Source organism: Rhinatrema bivittatum, chromosome 3 (assembly GCF_901001135.1).
Source record: "Rhinatrema bivittatum chromosome 3, aRhiBiv1.1, whole genome shotgun sequence".
NCBI classification, from domain to species: domain Eukaryota; kingdom Metazoa; phylum Chordata; class Amphibia; order Gymnophiona; family Rhinatrematidae; genus Rhinatrema; species Rhinatrema bivittatum.
In genome coordinates this window covers 447,312,270-447,332,427 of record NC_042617.1, presented here as the reverse complement: position 1 = coordinate 447,332,427, position 20,158 = coordinate 447,312,270, and the positions used below count along the sequence as shown (strand labels likewise).

General features: G+C 41.5%; 1 protein-coding gene across 4 annotated transcripts in view; it reads right to left on the bottom strand.

Moving 5' to 3' along the window:
* TAF1B (TATA-box binding protein associated factor, RNA polymerase I subunit B) overlaps nucleotides 1–17,475 on the bottom strand; it is a 261,150-nt gene extending 243,675 nt beyond the window's left edge. Inside the window, exons 1-4 of one of the 4 annotated variants that reach the window (XM_029595850.1) lie at nucleotides 17,323–17,475; nucleotides 11,187–11,285; nucleotides 6,561–6,648; nucleotides 1,173–1,270 (exon numbers count right to left, since the gene is read on the bottom strand). In XM_029595850.1, coding sequence (XP_029451710.1) covers nucleotides 1,173–1,270; nucleotides 6,561–6,648; nucleotides 11,187–11,285; nucleotides 17,323–17,340 — 303 coding nt within the window. In that variant the 5' untranslated portion in view covers nucleotides 17,341–17,475. Of the gene's footprint in view, nucleotides 1–1,172; nucleotides 1,271–6,560; nucleotides 6,669–11,186; nucleotides 11,286–17,234; nucleotides 17,254–17,322 lie in introns of those variants that run through there. The other 3 variants (XM_029595851.1, XM_029595852.1, XM_029595853.1) reach the window with 3 other exon arrangements.
* Nucleotides 17,476–20,158: the final 2,683 nt, after the last annotated feature.

Genomic DNA, 20,158 nt, shown 5'->3' with positions numbered 1-20,158 from the left:
ATGGGTTGCAGCAAAATCATAATTTAAATCTGTCATTTCATTAAGAATTTCAGAACTGCTTATCTTGTTCCTTAAATATCTTTCTGCAAACTGTTCTCCCTTTCATGCCAGAAACTTAAAAAAAATATATTATTATTTTTGTTTTCTACAGTAGCCATACTCCCACATTTTGCTACTAGGTGGTGGCATGCAGAATAGAGCTGGCCTGCAATTCTAAAGACCCTTTTCTGTAGGTATTCCTACATAAAATTGCCCCATCACCTCACAGGTTCAATCATCTCCAAATCAATTCTTTGTGGGAAGAGTATTTGCTTTGAAAAATGTTAAGAGTTTGGACCTCATTTGTGTTTCTGCCACACCCTCTTCTCTTTTTCCTTGTGAAGAAAGTGGAAACCCAATAATAAAGAGGTATGCTTTGAAAAGATCAACAAACACATTTTAATTAGGGTGGCAGGTAGGTAGGATATGATTTATTTTAGTTTTATTCAGGAATTGAATTATTTTTGGTGACATTGTGGTGGTACATCAGTTTAATATAAAAGCACTAATATATTATATCTCCTACATAATTTACAGACTGGATAGCTTTAGAGAGAACATTTTAAAATCAAGAGAAAATGTAACCGGAGACAACAAGTTTAGATACTAGACAGGAAGAGCAAAAAGAGTGCATGCTGGGAGCTCCCAGCAATGCAGTAGTCCCGTAGGTGCATGGGATGCAGTTCTGAATTCATGCACAGCTCCAGCTTTGCAAAAACTTCCCTGACCCTCACAGACTAGTGACTGAAAGGAAACAAAATTCTCACCAAGATTATAATAAACATTGTTAAATGATGACAGAAAAAAATACAAAAATCTGTGCAACACTATCAAAGGCTGTCAAATATTCGAGTCGCCATGGGAAGAACCGCTCAAAACTACAGATCACCAGCACCTTTCTTGACCTTTCAAATCCAAGTGCGCCTCTTGCAAAGCCCTGTTGTGAGTGGAAAAGACATGAACGGATCATACAACACAGTGTGGGCTCCCTTGGTTGGAATGGTGATTATCCAAAATCATGAGAGACAAGTGTAAAGCATTAGACATCTTTCTTTGTAGTTATATTGAATCATTCCATATAAGAACATTTTTGCAAGATTGAGCACATATCTGTTGAAGCTCACTAGCCATACCTTTATCTCGGGACACATTCCTAGGCCTTGTAGCGCTTCAGCTTGCTTCAAAAGTATGTACTGAAAACCTTCACAAACATACCACTCCCAGCCTTTATCTATAAGTAACAAAAAAAAAAAAAAAAAAGATTTGTTATCCAATTCACAAATCCCAGGCTGTCCTTTGGGGGAGGGCAACAATGCAGTAAGAGTCACTCTGCCATAACAGCATTCTCATGCTGTACACATACAAATACTTCTGTATCTAAAACGTATGCACACAATACATAATAGTTGTCCACTAGATAAGTATTTTATTCTCACTGATCACGAGCGAGGATATAGATTCCTATTACTCAAGGGCTCTGAAGACTCAGGGTAAATTATGAAAACTCCCGTCATGAGTGAACAGTAAGAAGAAGCACTACATCTCATGGCCAACCATCATGCATTTTATTTATGCCATGTGTGGAATTTTATGTATTAAAAAGTTAATTTCTCTTGTTGCTACTGCAGTCTGAGTCTTAGCTAACTTTGAGATGTCCAACTGCTTTGGAAGCAGTGGACTGTAGCATCACCTACAACTGATTGGCCAGAAATGGTCTGCTGCATTACTTGCATCCCAATTACAGAGGCGTGCTTAACAGACATATAAGTCATGCTTCCTGTAAGCAAGCACAGTGATTACTCAAGGATATCCCCTTCTTAGAGAGAAGTTAATTTAATACCAAAAGTTCTTTCTGGAAAGGCACAGTAGGGTATTAAGATGTTACATTAGTTTATATGGATTGGAAATTTTTTTTTATGGGGGGAGGGGCAGTAATAATTCTGAATACCATATATGATGCACTGAATTGTTTGATATCTGTAACAAAAGGTATGAAACTTTACCTGTAAAACCTATATATTATTTCAATAAAAATAAAGGCAAAAAAGAAAACAGAAAAAAAACATAATAGATAAGTCCAATTGTTTCTGTCTACACTCCTCTAGCTGAGGACATCTCCCAGCTGTACACATTTAAGAACATATGAACATAAAATAAGCCATACTGGGTCAGACCAAAGGTTCATCAAGCCCAGTATCCTGTTTCCAACATTGGCCAATCCAAGTCACAAGTACCTGGCAAGTACCCAAACATTAAATAAATCACAAGCTACTATTGCTTATTAATAGCAGTTTATGGAATTTTCCTCTAGGAACTTATCCAAAACATTTTAAACCCAGTTACACTAAATGCTGTAATCACATCCTTTGGCAATGAATTCCAGAGCTTAACTATGCGCTGACTGAAAAAAATGTTTTTTTATTTGTTTTAAATGAGCTACTTGCTAACTTCATGGAGTGCCCCCTAGTCCTTATATTACCCGTAAGAATAAATAACCAATTCACATTTACCAATTCAAGTCATTTCATGATGTGTAGACCTCTATCATACCCACCCACATGGCCAAGAGTCACCTCGTTACCTCTCAATCGTTGGAGTTTTGGGGAGTTTTGTTCGACACCCATCAGGGGAGAGTGTTTCTTATGTGCGACCGAAGCTGCAAACTGCAGGAACAAGTAAAGTCTTTGCTAATGAAACAGCTTCCGACGGTCTGGGATTACTTGCAGGTTCTAGGTTCCATGACGTCGACGCTGGAACTGGTCCTGTGGGTGTTCGCGCACATGCGGCCCTTACCATCAGCATTGCTTTCCCGATGGAGTCCTATTTCCGAGCAGTTCCACCTCCCTCTGCCGTTGACTGAGTCCGCTCAGTCCAGCCTAGCTTGGTGGCTGTGCTCGGACAACCAGCACCGTGGTGTCCCCTTGATGGTTCCAGACTGGACGGTGGTCACCACGGATGCCAGCCTTTCCGGATGGGGGGCGGTTTGTTTGCGAAAATCAGTGCAGGGAATCTGGTCTCCAACGGAGTCTCGGTGGTCGATCAATCGTCTGGAGACCAGAGCAGTGCGCCTGGCTTTGCAGGTTTTCCTCCCTCTCATCCAGGGGAAGTCTGTCAGCATGCTGACCGACAATGCAACCTACATCAATCGTCAGGGTGGGACCATGAGGGGTCTGGTGGCGTTGGAAGCTCGTCTGTTGGTCCACTGGGCGAAGCCACACCTAGCCGGCATAGCTGCATCCCACATAGCAGAGGTCAACAATGTGTACGTGGATTTTCTAAGCCAAAATCAGCTCGACCCCAGAGAGTGGGAACTGGCGGACAGGGCTTTTCAGCTAATCTGCGACAGATGGGGCATGCCATGCATGGATTTGATGGCGACCTTCAAGAATGCCAAGACTCTGCGCTTCTTTGCATGTTGCAGGGGCCGAGGGCGTGGATGCTCTGGCGCTGCCATGGCTGACGATAGTTCTGCTGTATGTGTTTCCTCCTTGGCCCCTTATCGGCAAGGTGCTTCGTTGAATAGAGAACCACCTGGTGGATGTGATCCTGGTGGCTCCCGAGTGGCCCTGTCGACCGTGGTTCGCAGATCTAATCAACCTCGCGGTGGAAGGACCACCGCGATTCCCGTTTCTTCCAAACCTTCTTCATCAGGGGCCCGTTTGTTTCGATCAGGTAGATCGCTTTTGTCTAGCAGCATGGCTTTTGAGAGGCTCCATCTAAAAGGTAAAAGGTTACTCTGATTTGGTAGTGACTACTCTACTGAGATCGCGCAAAGCATCGACTTCTCTATGTTACGTGCGAGTCTGGAAGATTTTCAAGTCATGGTGTGTTGAACTTGGGATTGTTCCCACTCGAGCGTCCATGTCCAGTATACTAGCCTTTCTGCACGACAGTTTAGCTAAGGGCTTGTCCTGTAGCTCCTTGAGGGTGCAGGTAGCAGCCCTGGGCTGTTTAGGCGGAACCATAGACGGGGTGACATTGCAGCGCATCCCAATGTTTCTCGTTTTCTTAGAGGGGCAAAGCATTTGCGTTCCCCGGTGAATTCTCCATGTCCATCCTGGAATTTGAATGTGGTTCTTAAGGCTTTTTGTGTGCCCCCTTTTGAGCCGTTGAAGAGAGCTACTCTGAAAGACCTCATGTTGAAAGTGGTATTTCTGGTTGCCATTTCCTCAATGTGTCGAGTTTCTGAACTACAAGCTTTGTCATGCCCGGAACCCTTCTTGTGGATTACTGATTCGGGGTCAGTTTACGAACAGTGCCGTCTTTTCTTTCGAAGGTAGTTTCTTCTTTTTATTTGAATCAGTTGGTGGAACTTCCCTCGTTTTCTGGTCTGGCTAGGTCAGATCCTCTTTCGAAGGATTTGCGAAAGTTGGATGTACGTAGGGCACTGCTGCATTATCTGGACGTTACAAACAATTTTAGAATATCGGATCACCTCTTTGTTCCCTGGAATGGTGTAATATGGCGTCCAAGACCATGATCGCCCTGTGGCTGAAAGAGGCCATAAATTCTGCATATTTGCTTTGTGGTCGGCCCTTGCCAGTGGAGCTCCCAGGCGGCTTCCTGGGCAGAGTGTAATCAGGTGTACCCGCAGGAGATTTTCAGGGCAGCAACTTGGAAAACTTTGCATACCTTTGCACGCCATTACAGACTAGATGTCCAGGATCCAAGATGGGGAAATTTTGGAGCAGGTGTGTTGAGAGCGGGCCTCTCCAGATCCCATTCCCAGTAAGTACAAGCTCTGGTACATCCCAGGAGTCTAGACCAGTGGTTCTCAACCCTGTCCTGGGGACCCCCCCAGCCAGTCGGATTTTCAGAATATCCACAATGAATATGCATGAGAGAAAATTTGCATGTTATGGAGGCAGTGTATGCATATTCATTGTGGATATCCTGAAAACTCGACTGGCTGGGGGGGTCCCCAGGACCGGGTTGAGAACCACTGGTCTAGACTGAACAGGTACGTACAGGGAAAAAAAATTAGGTCTTATCTTTGATAATTTTCTTTCCTGTAGTACCAAGGATCAGTCCAGAGTCCCGCCCACTGAGTGCATAAAGGTAAGGGAGAGTCCGCTATATCTGCATTTGTTTCCTCTGATCTGTGCTTTTCTTCTGTTTTTTACCCTCTTTTAACGGGTCTGGTTTATTGTTGGGGTCAGTGATCCATTTTCAGGTTTCGATTCCTGTATATAGTTAGTTTGTTTGGAGGTCATTCTGCTTTGACATTACGTAATACTGGCAGACTGTGGGTGGCACCCTGGTATATATATATATACCAGGGTGCCACCCACAGTCTGTCTCCATCTGCTGGTGCGGAGGCAAAACCCAGGAGTCTGGACTGATTCTTGGTACTACAGGAACGAAATTATCAAAGGTAAGACCTAATTTTCTTTTAGTGTTTCCCTGTAGATATTTGTTATAGTCCATCATGGAGGTTCCTACCTTTGCATTATTGTTCTCAGTGTACCTATTGCCAATTTATATCCAAATTTCTTCCTTCCTCCCACTATTCAGAACATGCAACAGCCTCTCCAAAGTGACAGTGTCCTTCAGTCTAGGCATAGCATCAGTAGATGTATGCATTCCCATGGAGCTTGCTCTAAAGGTGAAGAGATAGATATAATTGAATATGATGCCTCACCCTACTTAAAGGCTCTTGATGCCCAATACCCTCATTCCTTCCAGCAAGCACACCTCCACAACGGAAGAAAAATTACAAGCATCTATTTTTGTTTGTGCAAGTGCAGGAGCGCATATGTACAGGATAGGTCCCAATATAGTTGTAAAAGTAGCTGAAATGGAGGTCTGAATGGAGATTGGAGGAAGGGTATATGGATGAAGTCGCTTGAGCAGTAAAAATAGGGACCTTCAACATTGTACTATTTTCTGTTTAAAAGTAATGTGCTGCAGCCATCAAGGTAACGTCTCTTTAAAAGTGGCAAGATGAAACTCCAAACAGGAATTTTTTTTGCTACATTTTCCTGGACTTCCCTCCTCCCCATTCCATTCCAAAAGAATCCAATAAAATAAAAAGACCACACGCGTTCTTGCTTCCATCGTTTACCATAAGAGGAAAAGAAAAACACTTTTCTCTCATAGGAAATGAGAGCTATGAGGACAAAAGTGAGGCCAGCCAGGAATAAAAACTATTCACAGAGGCCTCAGGAAAGGCAAATAAAGCTGCATCTCAGGGTAGGGCAAGAACAAAGCACGATAATGGAGCATAAAAGCAGGGTCTGCCTCTTATGCATGCCAAATACCTACACCAAATTATCTTTTTTTTCAGGCCCTTCCGAATAATGTTTTGGGAGTGTAACATGGCAAAGAGCAGCCAAATAGCCTCTTTTATAACAGTATATATTTGGGAAAACCCAATATTCATCCATTATTCTTCTAGTAAAGGCCTAAATCTCTGGGGATGAATCGAGCCATAGACACGTGCTGGTTTTAATCCTTTAAATTTGAAATTCCAATCAGAAAAGAGCAACACCACAGACCAAGTATTCAATGCAAGCACGTACCAAGTTTCCTCTTCTGTTTCAGCCCCCTCGAGATGCTCTGGATCTTTGCATTGGGAGCAAAATCGTCAGAAGTTACATCTTTAGTTTTCTGCAAGATTGAAAGTGAGGCTAGTTTCAGGAAAAAAAAAAAAAGTGTCCAAGTCCCAGGACTGTTATATTTAATATGGCTTTTAAAGTTTTATTTTATTCATTTCAAAATGCATGCATTAACTTTGAAAGTATTTTCTGTCTGAAAACAGTACATGCTTCGAGGCAAATACAGTCAGGTTTGCAAAATTTCTAGCACAGATATGTAGAAAAAAAAAATATTTGATTATGGACTGCAACTCCAAAAGCCTGCCCTTATTTTCAGGGTTTTCTAACAGGTAGGAATTACCAAACTGCAATCTCTGAGTGATTTCCTAAGGCTTTTCTCCCATTCTGTGTCTATGGGAGAAATGCTTAGTAAATGAGGCCCCTCTGTGACTGCAAAATTACAATCTGCTAAAATCTGTGAAATAATGTCAATGCCCCACCTACAACTGGGGACGTAGCGCATTTGACACCTCCTAACTTAGAGGATCAAACTCTTGAGAATCAAGACCGAGATTGGATCTATCCCACTGACTGGAGACATTCTGGATTATGGAGGGGTTTGGAGTCATGATGATATGTTCTATTTCAGATAAAACTGAAAATAAAAATATTGCCAGGTCCATCTAGCCTGCCCATTTTCTCTATACACCAGAATGCCACTGGCTTTGATCTCAGACTCTACCCTCATTATTAGGTGCGTTCAGCCAGTAGCAGGAGCAGCGATATTGCTTCGTCCACTTCTTTAGCAAAATCAAGGCCAGATTTAAGGTTGTGGTACCTTGAGGCAGTGAGTCTGGGGGAAGGGGGTTTCTGCTCTGGAATTCAGAGAGTAGCTGCGTGAGGGAGGGAGTCTGTTTTTCTAATGTTTTCAGAATTCGGCACTCTCAGCATATACCTATATTTCTTACAAAAGGGGAGACAAAACTGGTCGCAAAATGTCAATACAAAACAAAAGAAAAAATTGCACCCAGGATCAATTTTTTGGATGTTATGGTTACCATCAATGAATCATTTGAGATTACTACTACAGTCCATAAAAAGATTACTGACCACAATTAATTTTTACATTTTTGAAGAACTCAATCCTCATGCTCTGCGTGCCAATTTACCATATGCGCAATTGTTAAGGATCAAGAAGATTTATTTTTATTTATTATTTTTTATATACCGACATTCGATCTGAGATATCACATCGGTTTACATTCAGGTACTGTAGGTATTTCCCTATCCCCAGAGGGCTTACAATTTAAGTTTGTACCTGAGGCAATGGAGGATAAAGTGACTTGCCCAAGGTCACAAGGAGCGAAGCGGGACTCGAAGCCTTGTTCCAATATTAAGGAATAACAATCAAAAATGTTATCAAAAAAGTTTTTGGACCGGGGTTACCCGTTGACAGTCATATGGAATGTTACAGAAGGAGAAGTTCCTAGAGGGGAACTGTTACTTAGTACTAAAAGAACAAATGAGCAAGAAGATATTTTCACATGTACTACAATATACGGCAAGTTCAAGAGATGTAAGTCGGATCATCAGGAATAATTGGGATGTTCTGACTTTAAATCATGCATTTGAAGATAAGAAATTGCATTTTGCGCACACCCGAGGTAAAAATTTGAAGGCGAAGTCAAGTCCTACATTTCTTTCTGTGCCAATGAATATTGGAAGAACCACAATTACAGGCCATTTTAAATGTGGCTCATGTTTGTTGTGAAGTCAATTTTAATATTAAAATGTTTGTCTATCCATGTACTAAAAAGGTTATATTGGTTGAAACCTTTCACAAAGTGTGCATCGATTTATATGGTATATGTGGCCATATACCCCTATAAAAAATATATGTAGGGAAAACAAAAAGGTTTAAGGACACGTATTTCAGAGGATAAATGTTGCCTTAGGCATAAACATTTAGAAGCACCTTTGGTGGCACATTCAGTTGAGGCAGCTCACAAGTTTACATAGGTTTTTTGTGATCAATACCATTCTTAAACATCCATGTGGAGGGGATCGAGATAAAATTTTAAATCAAAGAGAGCAAAAATTGATTTATGAGTTCACAGTTTACAGCCTAATGAGCTGAATTTTAACAGTGAGTTGGGACATTTTTTCGGATTTTTCAAAAGGTGACGCTTTAAAAACAATGAAAATTGTTTTTCTGATTAGGTCGCATGATTGATCAACTAAGAACAAGTGTCTCAGAGCATAATACTCTTATATATACACCCATTCAGAAGTTCCTGCTATGGCACATTTGGTAGAAGCATCCAAAAGTATTTTTTTTACTTAAAGAATTATGTTGTGAGATCAATACCATCCTCAGTGAAGGAGATAGCAATCAGCATTTAAAATTCCATGGGAAATTAATTTGTGCCCAAGAATGGGATAATTTATTGGTTTGACTTTTACATCCAATGATGGAATACGTTTTAGTTCAATATTTGAAATGGGTTGCAAATCCCTCCAGGTGTGCATTGATCAGGATTGGTCACGTGTGTGATCTATGATTGGTCAACAATTTTTTTTTTTTTTTAAATACCAGCAGAAAAAGATATTGCCTAGCTGCAGTCTTCTTTGAAAACTCAGAGCATGTGCGAAACAGAGAGAGGAATTCAGAAGTAAGACTGGGGAGCTTGTTTTTGCCTTTTCTCTCTCAATTTAAGTAATAAGGCAAACTCTCACAACCATTCTTTTATTTTTAATAGAATTACCAAAAGGTTTTGCTACATCATCCCTGACACAGCCACTGTGGGGTGAAACGCTGATGGCATTGGACTGATGGCTTCTTTGAATGCAAGCTACGTTTGAGATAAGTTGAAAGGAAGTTCCTCCTTTTAAAACAAGTTTTTGTAGCAATTTTAATGGTTTTGGGATTATCACAAGTCAAAGACATTTTCCACAATATAAATGTTTACAAAAAAAATAATATAAAAATGAACATTTAATGGTTATCTAAGATCAGAAAGGAGGGTTTTTTGTTTTACTAATGATGGTTACCTAGAATATGCATCTGAAGTTCTTTCCTCCAAACTAAACAAGTGATTTAAAATTTACAGCTAAGTTCTGGGTGCAATTGTTTCTTTTGTTTGTATTTACCTATATTTCTTGTACCTAAATCTGAACCTGAGATAATCCAACACTACCAATAACTCGGGCTGCAGAGCATAAAGTGGATGCATCCTGCAACCTGTCAGTTGTGGAAATTTTAGTGCTGAATCAGTTAAACGATTATTTAGAAGAATATTCTCTGTCAGATAATCAGTATGTTTTTCCAAAATCTTAGAAATAAAGTATTACTGCCATCAACTCTTGATACAATTAGGCATGGCTGAAAAGATGGCACTAGCTATGTTCTGGTCCTTCTACAAATATTTTGCAGTTTGACACCCTGAGCCACATAATCTTGTTAGCTCATTTATAAAAGATTGGTTTATCAGCTGTAGTACATGAATGGTTTTCTTTCGATCAGGTCGTATGTAAGGTTATATTAAGTTCCAAAATCTCCACATGGTGGGAAGTGGTCACAGGGGTTAAATACATAAGTTGCCACCATACTGGGTCAGACCAAGGGTCCATCAAGCCCAGCATCCTGTTTCCAACAGTGGCCAATCCAGGTTACAAGTACCTGGCAAGTACTCAAACATTAAATAGATCCCAATGCTACTAATGCCAGTAATAGCAGTGGCTATTCCCTAAGTAATCTTGATTAATAGCAGTTAATGGACTTTTCCTCCAAAGAACCTTTTTTAAACCCAGCTACACTAAGTACCCTAACCACAACCTCTGGCAACAAATTCCAGAGTTTAATTATGCATTGAGTGAAAAAGAATTTTCTCTGATTTGTTTTAAAATGTGCTACTTGCTAACCTCATGGAGTGTCCCCTAGTCCTCCTATTATCCCAAAAGTAAATAACCGATTCACAATTATCAGCCCTAACCTCTTTAGTCTTTCCTCAAAGGGAAGCCATTCCATCCCTGTTATCATTTTGGTCGTCCTTCTCTGTACCTTCTCCACTGCAACTATATCTTTGAGATGCAGTGACCAAAATTGTACACCGTACTCGAGGATCAGTTCTGTCCACGATGTTGTTCAACATCTATCTAACTGGGTTCAGAGTCAACTATAAGATTTATGCAGATGATATCCAGTTTTTTGATTTGGTATGTTTGTTTTATTTTTTACTATGTTATATTGTTCCCCACCGTGAACAATTGATGCTTGAGTGCTATACATTTTTAAAAATAAACTAGAGAGAGCATAGCTTTTTAAGCCATTCAACCAGCAAAATTTAAAATAATAACAAGCAAACAAAAAACCTACAAGCATACAATCAGAGAACCAATCTCATCTGGTCAGATGTTAATACTGCCCTTTAAGGCACGGCAGTTCTCCCAGAAAGCATCCAGACTACTACATGATGGGCAAACTCATGCTACACTGAAGAAAAGGGTATTTGCTTTTTACCTGATTTGTACAGAGGGCTACATCCTCAATCTGTGCCTAACTTGTTGCTTACATTCTTTTTTTTGTTTAACACTAGAAACAAAATCACTTACCTCTATAACATTGAGACAAGCCTTGCAATAAAATCTGCCTTCATCAGAGATACCCCAGTTAACAGCAGAGCACTGTGGACAGGGCTCCTTATAGCCTCTCTAAAGGGAAAATAATAAAAATGGTATTAACCAACACGACAAAAGTGAAATCAAACTACTAACCCTTTGTAAGTGCAGGCCTAGTCCCTGGGATTTCCCACAATGATTCACAGCTCAGACCAGGAATGGTCATTTGATCACTAGCAGCAGACTTTTCTCTGTTTAGGAATTCTATTTATATAAATCTGCCTTTCATGACAGGTCAGTCACTCTAAAGCATATTACATCCAGGTGCTGAAGAATAATCTCCTATTGAAATACATCAGACATGGGAACATTAGAAAAGAGAAAGGTAAGACATGTTGACATTTTTTGACCAAATAAGAGGTAGCCTTTCTAAATGGTTGGTAGGGGGTGGAAAAAAGGGAGCAGGGAATGGGCACAGTTATCCCACAGAGGAGAGTAAACAAAATAGACTAAGCAGTGTAAGATTATCAGGCTCTTTCAGACTTGTGAATATGTATGTATATATATATATGTAACAGAGGTTAGTTCTGTAGGGTCCATGCATCCGGAACTTTAGCTGACGGAGTGCATCAAAAGGAAAGCGATGATGGCCACAGGCAAGCCGGTGCAAGTATCGTTGAAGCTAGAACTAAAAATTCTAAGATGATGTCAAATCCATATTGATCAATTACCGGGCTGTAGGAACTGTTCCTTGCGACACTACTGAGATATTGACTGCAGGCCATAGGTTAACTAGAAAAAGTTTCCAAAGGAAAAGCATTTTCAGCTTCACGTTATAGAATTACCATAAGCTGCCTTTTAAAGCAGGGGCAGAAAGTGTTCTCTCTGATTCTGTAAAACTATTTACGTCATATTTTCTTTATGCAGTGAAACTATTACTTTTCATATCCATTTGTTGCCGTCTGAATCTTGATTTTCTTTTTGTTAACAGTAAAAAAATATATATTTTTTTGCAAATTACCAGTACATTACTTAAAATTCCATTTGACCTAGGATTTTATCCTCCCTGTGAACTTTAGAAGATATATCAGATTGTTTTGTGATATCTGCACCTTAGATATATATACATATATAACCTCTCATTATCTTGAGACACATTCAGTACAAAGGTTTCACTTGTACTCATTAACGGTTTCACATAAATAGCGGTCATTTCACATGTAACCAGTAGAACATGTAATTCTACATAGCATCAGTTCAAGTCTCATATGTATTTCTTTTTTTTTTTTTATTGAAGTTTCAATTTCAAATACATTGAAAACAATGTTAAGAGAAAAAAAGAAATATAATTAACATGACAACTTTTACAAAGTAAATTTGCATAAAATATTATAGGAATAGTTGGGAGAACCATTACCAAGAGGAGTCATAAGTAAAAAAAAGAAAACATCATATACAATAAGACTGAAACACCGTGTGCACAGCAGATAACTATCTTGACCAGCCTTATTGCAGCATTATTAGAAGTGTGAGTCTAAGTATACACGTAGCTGATCGGGGTCAGAAAAAATATATCTATCATTTTGATGTATTAAAATACACCTACAAGGAAATCTTAAATAGTATTTGGCGCCTCTTAGAAGCACCTCATTTTTCATTGATAGAAATGCTTTTCTTTTCTCCTGTATTCTTTTAGTTATGTCGGGGAAGATTCTTATTTGACCACCATAGAAAAGCTGTGTATGTTTCCTGAAGGACTTTCTTAAAACATTATCTCTATCATTAGCATATATAAACATCACAAGCAAAGTAGCTCTCGATTCAACTTTAGCTTCATATGACTTTTCCAAGAAGTCTGAAAGATTATCAAAGGCGATGTTATTATGTTCCTCTTGCTGTAGATTAATTTCTTTTCCAGGCAAGTAGGATATCTTTGAGAACTCTGGTATATTAGTTTCTGAGAAATCCAAAATATTAACTAGGTAACTTTTCAAAAGATCTTTTGGATTTGCCCACCTAGTCTTTGGGAAATTCAGAAATCTAAGGTTGTTTCTCCTCATTTCGTTTTCTAACTGATCCATTTTTTTCATCATTATACCTTCAGATTTTATAAGGTTTACTTGTACATTCTTTATTCCCATTATTTCAGTTTCCATATTGTTTAAGGATTTTTCAACAGCTTGGACTTTATTTTCCAGAATTAGAGTTCCCTCCATGTTGCGTTTTACAGCTGTGATTAAATCATTTATCGCAGAACTTATTTTTGTCAAAACTTTCCAGATTTCTGTAAGAGTTATTTTCTCCAGCATTTTCATTGATGGTAGGACCACCTGAAACTCAGGCTCCTTACCTCCTTGCTGCATAGGTCCATCCCTACCGACTTCCCCTTGCCCAGCCGCGCCATGATGTCCCTGGAGCCCTGAATTAACGGGCTCTCCGAGGTCGTTGGGGTTCCCCCTTCTCCTCTCTGGGAAACATCAAGGCTAAAAGATGGTGAAGGCTGAAGCACAAAATCCCGTTGTTCCATAACCTCTTCATCCAGAGGTTTATAATGCAGGGATGGAATGGCTGAGTGACACCTCCTTGGCCAGGGCGTCGGACGGCCGCTCCCCGTCTCAGACGCCAGCGGCCCTGCTCTCCGGCGTCTGCTGTGCTGCACGAAAAGCTTCCATCATATGTATTTCTTATGGAAAAATTGCCAACTCTGCCCCGCTCCCTAGGCACCCTTGAATCACTCCACAACTTTGAAAAGCAGAAGTTTGATGTAACTTCCCTTCTGCAAACTCCTGTTTTTCTATTTTACTTTTTCCTATCATCTTTCTATCCCCCCATCCTCCTCCCTAACCTTTTCTCCCTCTCTCTACAGCTTTCCCTTGATTTACCTCTCTTCTCTCCACTTTATTTCACCTACATCCTTTGCTCTACGACTCTCAACCTCTTTCTGCAACCCTCCTGCAATCTGTTTCTTTCTTCCCTTTCATCCACCACACTCTCTAATCTGTCTTCCTGTTTCCTTCTCTACCTTTATCCCTCCATAACCTTTTTTGTTCACTCTCCTTCCACAATCTATCAACTTCTTTCTTTCACTCCCTCTCACCGCCATTGAACTGGTACAAGCATGAGTCTTCTTGTTCTTCAGGCCCTGGAAGCAAGATTCATGGGCCTACGTTGGCTATTGTTTCTCTTTCCTACAGAAAGGAGATCCCTGGGTCCCATATACACTCTCTTCTGAGCCCTGAACCGATTCCTGAGCAAGCCACACTTCCTTTCTTCCTTGTGCCCCATCTTTTGGCAGGATGACTGCACTGCCCTGGAAAGATGTAAATTTGAAATCAGTGCTTTCTTTCTTGAAATAGATACTGTCTTATCTTTATTCAAGATTTATTAAATCACCTACTGCCTGGGCGCTAGGCGATTTTCAATTTTAAAACAAACTAAAACAGTGGTTCTCAACCTTTTTTCTGCCAGGATACACCTGACAGTTCTCACATGTGTGACACAGTGAACACATGACCGTCATGGGGCTAAATATACTCTGCATCCACAGGAACCCTCCTGGCCCCAAACAATGGGTGCAGAGCAGAACTTAAGACATTCCCTGAACAATTCACCATACAAAAAAAGATAATCTGGTGTCATCTCAGAAACAGCAACATAAACTCCCTTCACTGCCAGGCGCAATAGCCCTAATTTCAGAAAGGACAGCAGTTTACCACCAGTGCATGTCCTATTGAGAAAACAACAAATGAGACTGATACAATTGACTACAAACTAGTAAAATACCTCACCTCTGTCACACACACAAAACAGACCTTCAAATACAGAAAAGCCACATATTACAAATATGTACACAAATTGGATTGGAAACCCAAAAACGCCACTCTGCAAGCAGTGCAAACCTGGAGAAATGGAACAGAAACATAGCATTTAACACTCCCAGGATCTGCAATAATGCACACAAAACTGATCCGCACAGTTACACCTGTATTATTCAAACAGTAAAAACCCAACTTATAAAAAAGGCAACACTACAAATATTAAACCAGGGCTTAAAGACAAGTGTACCTCTTATTAAGAAAATAGAACAAGCCAAGCTGCTTTAGAGCCCTATATAGAAACTACAAGCTTGCAGAATACCTCACCTCAGTCACACATGCAGAACATAGACCGACCCTGACCAAATCAGAGTAAAGTGAAGATTCACGAGCCCTTTAATGCAGTTGCCTTGATTTGCTGAGATGAGAACGTAAAATTATACTTACCTGTTAATTTACTTTCCTTGAAGACTGCTAGCGCAGTCATTACAAATGGGAATTTCCCCCTCCGCAACCAACACAGTCAGGGGACACCTTTTTCATGACCTCACTCAGGTAAAAATAAGGTGTGGCCCTGCCCGAAACCAGTAGCCTCCTGCAAAAGCTCTAGATCTCCCCTTTATACCTTATTCTTGAGCATATACTATGGGGGACCCATTCTAAGCGAGGCCCGAATGTAAGATGAGAGAAGGATATAGGCAGAAGAAGGGCACTTGTCAGTTGCACCTCACTTGATTCCCCCTGGCCCTCCTCTCCCTTGTCTTCCTGGGCGGAATGCTGACTGGTCTAGCAGTTTTCAAGGAAAGTAAATTATCAGGTAAATATAATTTTACGTTCTTTATCATCCTGCTAGACCAGAACAAATGGGATATACAAAAAAGTTCTCCCTTAGCTGAGGCGGGAAAAGACAGGACTGCCTTACCAATCCTGGCCTCCAGGGCAGTGACTTAGAATGTGTGACCAATTTCTGGTGTTCTAGAAGGTGCAAAGATGGTTATGCCACTACCTTGCTGGTTTCTTCTGGGGAGGCTGATGTGCCTCTGCCCAGAATGAGGCTTGTGCCCTTGTAGAGGGTGCCTGGAGCCCTTCCGGGACCTATCGTAATAATGGATAGGCCTATGCTATTGCTTCTTTGATTCCTCTGGTATGGTGGCATCTACTCACTCTTGGGCACCAAGTACCTAGAACCTGAATGTTCTTCTATAATGTTAGATGTGTCAAGAAAATCCTATTTAATAAACCCAGGTTTTACATTTTCCCTGACAGCAACTCCTGTCGCAATCTGGATATACCTCTGCTTCCCATAGAAGCTGATTGTGGCTCGGGTAGACAGATGGCATCAGGCTTTGAAGCATTCCTTGATAAGGATCCCTGCAGAGCTAAGTCTGCCACTCAGATGCATCTAAGCTGAGGAATTCCTTCAATTAAGACTGTTCCCGGCAAGGTCCTTCATGGGTGGCTATTAGATGACCCAAGGTGCTACCTGTCCCAGACCTTTAGGATCAAAATGCTATTGTACTCTATTCCAGGCCCAGCCTTACTGTCAAGGGAGTTGGCATTCTATTCTGGAGGCATGACAACTCCTGAACTGCCTTGGGCTCATAAGCCAGACTCCTAAATATGAGTGTGGCCTAGAGCCTTGCAGATGCTGGGCTGCTGATCTCACTACCACAACCTTGGAGAAGTTTTGGGGGCTATTTCTAGTATATCTGCGACAGTTTATAAAATGCATTTAATGAAGTGGAGCCTTGTGCTCAAACTCATGCTTCACTTTCGTTGTATCTATTGATCAATAAGATGCCACCAGCATGTGTTGTTTTTGCTAATACAAACTAATACGGTTACCCCTCTGAAAGTTAGGTCACGTCTGTCAACTACAAAGGAGGAGCTAAAGTAATGGACCTACTGGACAATTACCGGGAAAATAAAACGGAACTATTGTAAACTAATAAGGGTTGAAAGTTGAAACACAGCCTCTGCGATGAATAATCCCCATGCGTTCCAATAGTTCATAAATCTGAAACGAGGGGTCTTTGGTGGCAATCCTCCGTAAACCCATACCGGCTCAGGACATTTATTCAGAAGTGGAAAGCAATGGTATTTTTCACACAGTTAAGCGGGAGTGGTGCCCCTCATATCATGCAATGATTCACAGCTGGAGGGGAGAGGCGGTATGTGACGGCATGCATCACCATTCGCCGCTTGTACAGACGTTCACTTGCAATACCTCTCCAAGGTGTCTGCACTAAAGCAAACTCCCCGCGAGCAACGCCAGCGCCTACTTCCTCCTCAATCGCACGCGCAGGCTCACTCACCGTCTCCTCCTCATCCATGAGCGCACGCTGCCAGCACAAGCATTCAGCATAAGCCAGCCCTCACTTCCGCTTTCAATGTGGGCACGCGCACGCTGCCAGCAGAAGCATTCAGCATAAGCCAGCCCTCACTTCCGCTTTCAATGTGGGCACGCGCGCGCCCTTCCGCCTCCTCTTCTAACCTCCGTAGCAACACTTCCGGTTGTAGAGGGCTAACTTGCATGTGTGGTGTCTTTCTTTTGCTTTTTTTTTCTGACCTTTTAAAGCTTCGTTTCTTTTTTTCACTGTTGTTTTGTCGGTTAGTTTCCTTTTTTTTTTTTTTGGGTACAGAAACAGTGTAGGTCTGTAACATTATTTTGAAATATGTGTGCCTGATATTATTGTTAGTTTAATTTAGTTGGGCTGTATTAGGGTTTGGTTTTTTTTGTTTTTTTTTGCCAAATTTCTAGCTTTGTTAAACTGAGCGTTGGGTAAATTATCATGCTATGTTCTATGCCATTCACATACTAAAATGTTTAACACTCTAATGATACGGAATGCATACAACGTATGAGGTCCACAGCTAGGTTTGCCAACTTTTCCGCAGACCAGGACTGGACACTTGAGGTCTGTAAAAAAGGAGGGCAGGGAAGATATAGTACACCTCCCCCCCCCCCCCTCCCCTCTATTTGCATAAAATTTAGATCCTGCCAGTGAGCTATCTTAACAATGTATCTATGTATTTATTTATTTATTTTATTATTTTTGGTTTTTTATATACCGATCTTCTTGCATTGGATGCAAATCAAACCGGTTTACATTAAAACAATTTAACTTGCTTAGTAGCATTACATGGAACAAAGAACATGGAACAAAATAATAGTGCTTGCGAGCATTACATAAAAAACGAGGAACAATTAAACATTTAGAATCCTTCGGTAACAATTCTTATAGCGAATGTGAGTAAATGTGCCATTAATGTTAAAGCGAAATCAGGCGAATGATTATCTGGATTGAGAAGGAATACTGGGACGGTGGAATAGGAGCATTATTATGTATTATTATGTATGTATTAAAGGGCAATAATGAGCTGACAAGCTGCTCACAGGCAACAGTTTCTCTTCCAGCCTCTCAAGGCAAAGAAGCCCCCCGCCAGTCAGCTGCTCCCCGTTTCTTATCTCATGGATTATTAGGGAATGGGGGGGGAGACAAACTTTCTACTCTCTCACTCTCAAACACATTCTTTCCTAGCATGTAGACAGATGGACTCAGGGCCAGTAGGTTATGCTCCCTTGCTAGCAGATGGAGACAGAGCAAGCTGACATCACAGTATATATACTCTTGCAGTGACCCCAGCTTGCCAGTATTCTCCATCTCCAGCAAATGGTGGATGTGCATCTCCCTATGGGGATTGCTGTAAATTTTGGAAGGTGAATTTTAAATTGAGAAAACGAAAGCCCCACTCTCCTGCGCTGATATCTAAAGGTCCCTCTCCCAGCTGAAATTCCTGAGGTGATTTTTGTGGTCCCTCAGATGTGTGTCTTGGTCCAGTAGCCGGTTCCCGGTGTGGACATAGCTGTTTATGCAGCTGAAAGGCGGTGGATGCAGGAGGCCGAGTGCGGTGGTGATGGCAATTGCCCTCTCCTCCCGCAGCCAGAGATCGTCTCTGTACTCAGCTAGTAAGCGCTGAGCTCGGGTAAGTTTAAAAAAAAAAAAAGTTTTACCTTCAACGACAGAGACAGAGGGGATTTTAGGACTTCCTCCAGTCTCCATGCTTGGCACGACATCCTGATGTTTGTTCCCGCTTCCATTGGGATTAGGGGAACTGGGCAGCCTGGTGGGTTGAGCAACCCCCAGTGATCTAGGCCCTGCAGTAAGACATTTTGCTTGCGAGCTGCATGGTAGACCATGACAGCATTTTTGCATGCTTCTGTGTGTGCTCTTCTGCCCTCTACAAGATATTGGTGTGCACAGTGCACTCAGTGTTAGGCAGCCTTTTGCGCACATAACTGTTTTAAACGTAATGTTATGCTCCAGCTTGGTGCACGAGTTGTGTGTGCGCGTGCCTTGCCGAGCTTATTTCCAGGGCACCTAAAAGTTGTGCGCATAACTTTTTTAAGTGCAAGTCATTTGGACTCACAGTTACCGCCGCTAATGGTGCCGGTAAACAAGAAGCCTAAGCGCCTTTCTCTTTGCATTATCTGCCATATTAGGGCTTCTCAGCTGGTCTGTCTTCCAGCATGTGTCAGCCTGTTCGGATGCTCAGGGAGAGTTGTCTTCTTTGGATTTTGCTAAGCCTGGATCTTCCCATTCTGATGATGGTCTGCTTATGGCTTTAGCTGGAAGTACGCCAGATCTTGGTACTCCCTTGACTGGCTCCTCCCCAGGGGATGGTAGTTCAGTTGGACCTGCTTCAGTATCTTCTGGGCTTGGCCTGGATCCAGCTGCTTTTTCTTCGGTGGAGTTTTTTCAGGGTCTGCAGGCTTTTGTTCAGGCACAGTCCTCCGTTTCGCCCACTCCTGTCGGGTCGTATCCTCCCTCTTCCACTCCTATGGTTAAGCACCAAGGCACGCCTTGTTCACCACAGTATTCCGAGTAGGGACCCAGATGGCACAGATGATGAGGTGGATCCTGATTCCTTGGAAGATGGGGAAATTTCTCCTGGTTTGGAGCCATATCGGACCATGTTATGTTTTTTTTATAGAGATGAACTACCAGCCCTGATTTCCCAGACCTTGAATATGCCGGGAGTGCCTGGGGCAGATTCCACATCAGAACCAAAGAAAAACCCCATTTTGGTTTCATTCCGGAAAGCCTCTTGCTTTTTTCCTGTTATGGACACCATTCAGGAGTTGATTGA